The 1478-nt window shown below is 41.7% G+C and overlaps 1 protein-coding gene across 1 annotated transcript in view; it reads right to left on the bottom strand.

Annotated features, from left to right (window-relative positions):
* Positions 1 to 1478, bottom strand: part of LOC147467765 (uncharacterized) — a 10470-nt gene that overhangs the window by 6331 nt on the left and 2661 nt on the right. Inside the window, exons 5-7 of the mRNA XM_086556598.1 lie at positions 1163 to 1475; positions 553 to 807; positions 1 to 315 (exon numbers count right to left, since the gene is read on the bottom strand). The exon at positions 1 to 315 is cut by the window's left edge and continues 27 nt beyond it. Coding sequence (XP_086412724.1) covers positions 1 to 315; positions 553 to 807; positions 1163 to 1475 — 883 coding nt within the window. The remainder of the gene's footprint in view (positions 316 to 552; positions 808 to 1162; positions 1476 to 1478) is intronic.

Below are 1478 nucleotides of genomic sequence, written 5' to 3' on the forward strand. Positions count from 1 at the left end.
TATTGGAGTACTTGTGATAAGGACACCGTTATTTTCATGCAACTGCTGATGTTTATGGTTACTAGAGGGATTGTGATGATGGTGGTGATGGTGGTAGTGGTGGTGGTGGTGGTGATGTTTATGGTGTTGGTGGTGGTGGTGGTGGTGATGGGGATTAGTAAGGCTTGAGGGGAGTGGACTGATCCCACTGATTGCTGTCCAGTTACTTGAGGTGCTGCCAAAGCTTGACCCCGTTATGTTAGTCTCTATCTTTGAGGTCTTACACTGGTCACCAAGGTCCTTTGTTGGGCTCAGGAACTTGTGTGAATCTGTATTCTGGATAATGAGAATATTCTTATTTACATATCTGATATATATTTTCACATGAATCTTGGTCTTATGACCAGCTGCATAATTATATTGAGTAGCAATCATCTTTTCCCTGCCAGTTACTAACAATCTCTCACCCACCCAAACATTAAGAAATAAGACAATTTTTTCATCTTTCAGTAATTATGTTACTCCTCATGCAAAGAAAATGGAATTAAAACAAACAGATGCACCATGACCTACCACATTAAGAGATGGTATGGGGATGGGTAGACTAATGCTCTCTGTATTTGGAGTAACAATCTGAACACAACTTTCCATGTTCTTTTTCTCCTCAGCTTGTGCCTCCTCTCCATGTTGCTGATTTTTTACTTCTGTCCAAGTATTGGTCTCTCTGGCAGGAGAGCTGGTATAAGGCATATTACAAACTGCCTCTTCTGTCAGTGGCAATTCCACATCAAAATCTTCTCCACTGGATTCAATGGTTTGACTAGCTGCCTGAGAGAGGATGTGTTAATTAGTTAATTAATAAAAAAAAATCTTCATCGAACTACAACTTGAAAGTTCTTAACTCTCTGTCGTGAACTTGGAAAAAGTTATAGTAATTAACCCTATGACGATGGTGCATCACACTCGTGTGACACAGCCAAACTCCCGATGCCGGGGCATCATGCCAGTGTGACGATTACAATGCAATATTGCAATCGCCCGGCATAGGGGTCTTCACGTAGCTAGTGCCCCGTCGGGAAAGGGTTAATAAATCATTCAAACCTTAAGCGAGTCTGAAAAATCTTCTTGAACTATGTTTTACCATTCTAGCCTTCAATTAGAACTTAAACTTTAGACCACTAACCTTCACCTGATATGAAAGTGGAGATTCCAATTCAGAGGAAACACAGGAGGAACATCCAGAACAATTAGATGACGGTGAAGACCAGGGACCCACATGAGGGGAACCAATGGGTGTGATTGCAGCAGGTATATTGTCACTTAATGGACTGTGTAGGGTCATATACTTTATCAACTGTGCCTGCTGTTCTGGTGTGCAGTCCATACCATGCTCCAGTACATAACCCTTTTCTAACTGAGCATCAGAGTCACTCTCAGGTAACAATTTTTTGATGTGCAACTCCTCCTTCTCTTGCCCTTCTTCATCAGCTCTTGTACTG

This window comes from Penaeus japonicus, unplaced genomic scaffold, assembly GCF_977035675.1.
Source record: "Penaeus japonicus unplaced genomic scaffold, GWHDUDI00000001_assembly GWHDUDI00000033, whole genome shotgun sequence".
NCBI classification, from domain to species: Eukaryota; Metazoa; Arthropoda; class Malacostraca; order Decapoda; family Penaeidae; genus Penaeus; species Penaeus japonicus.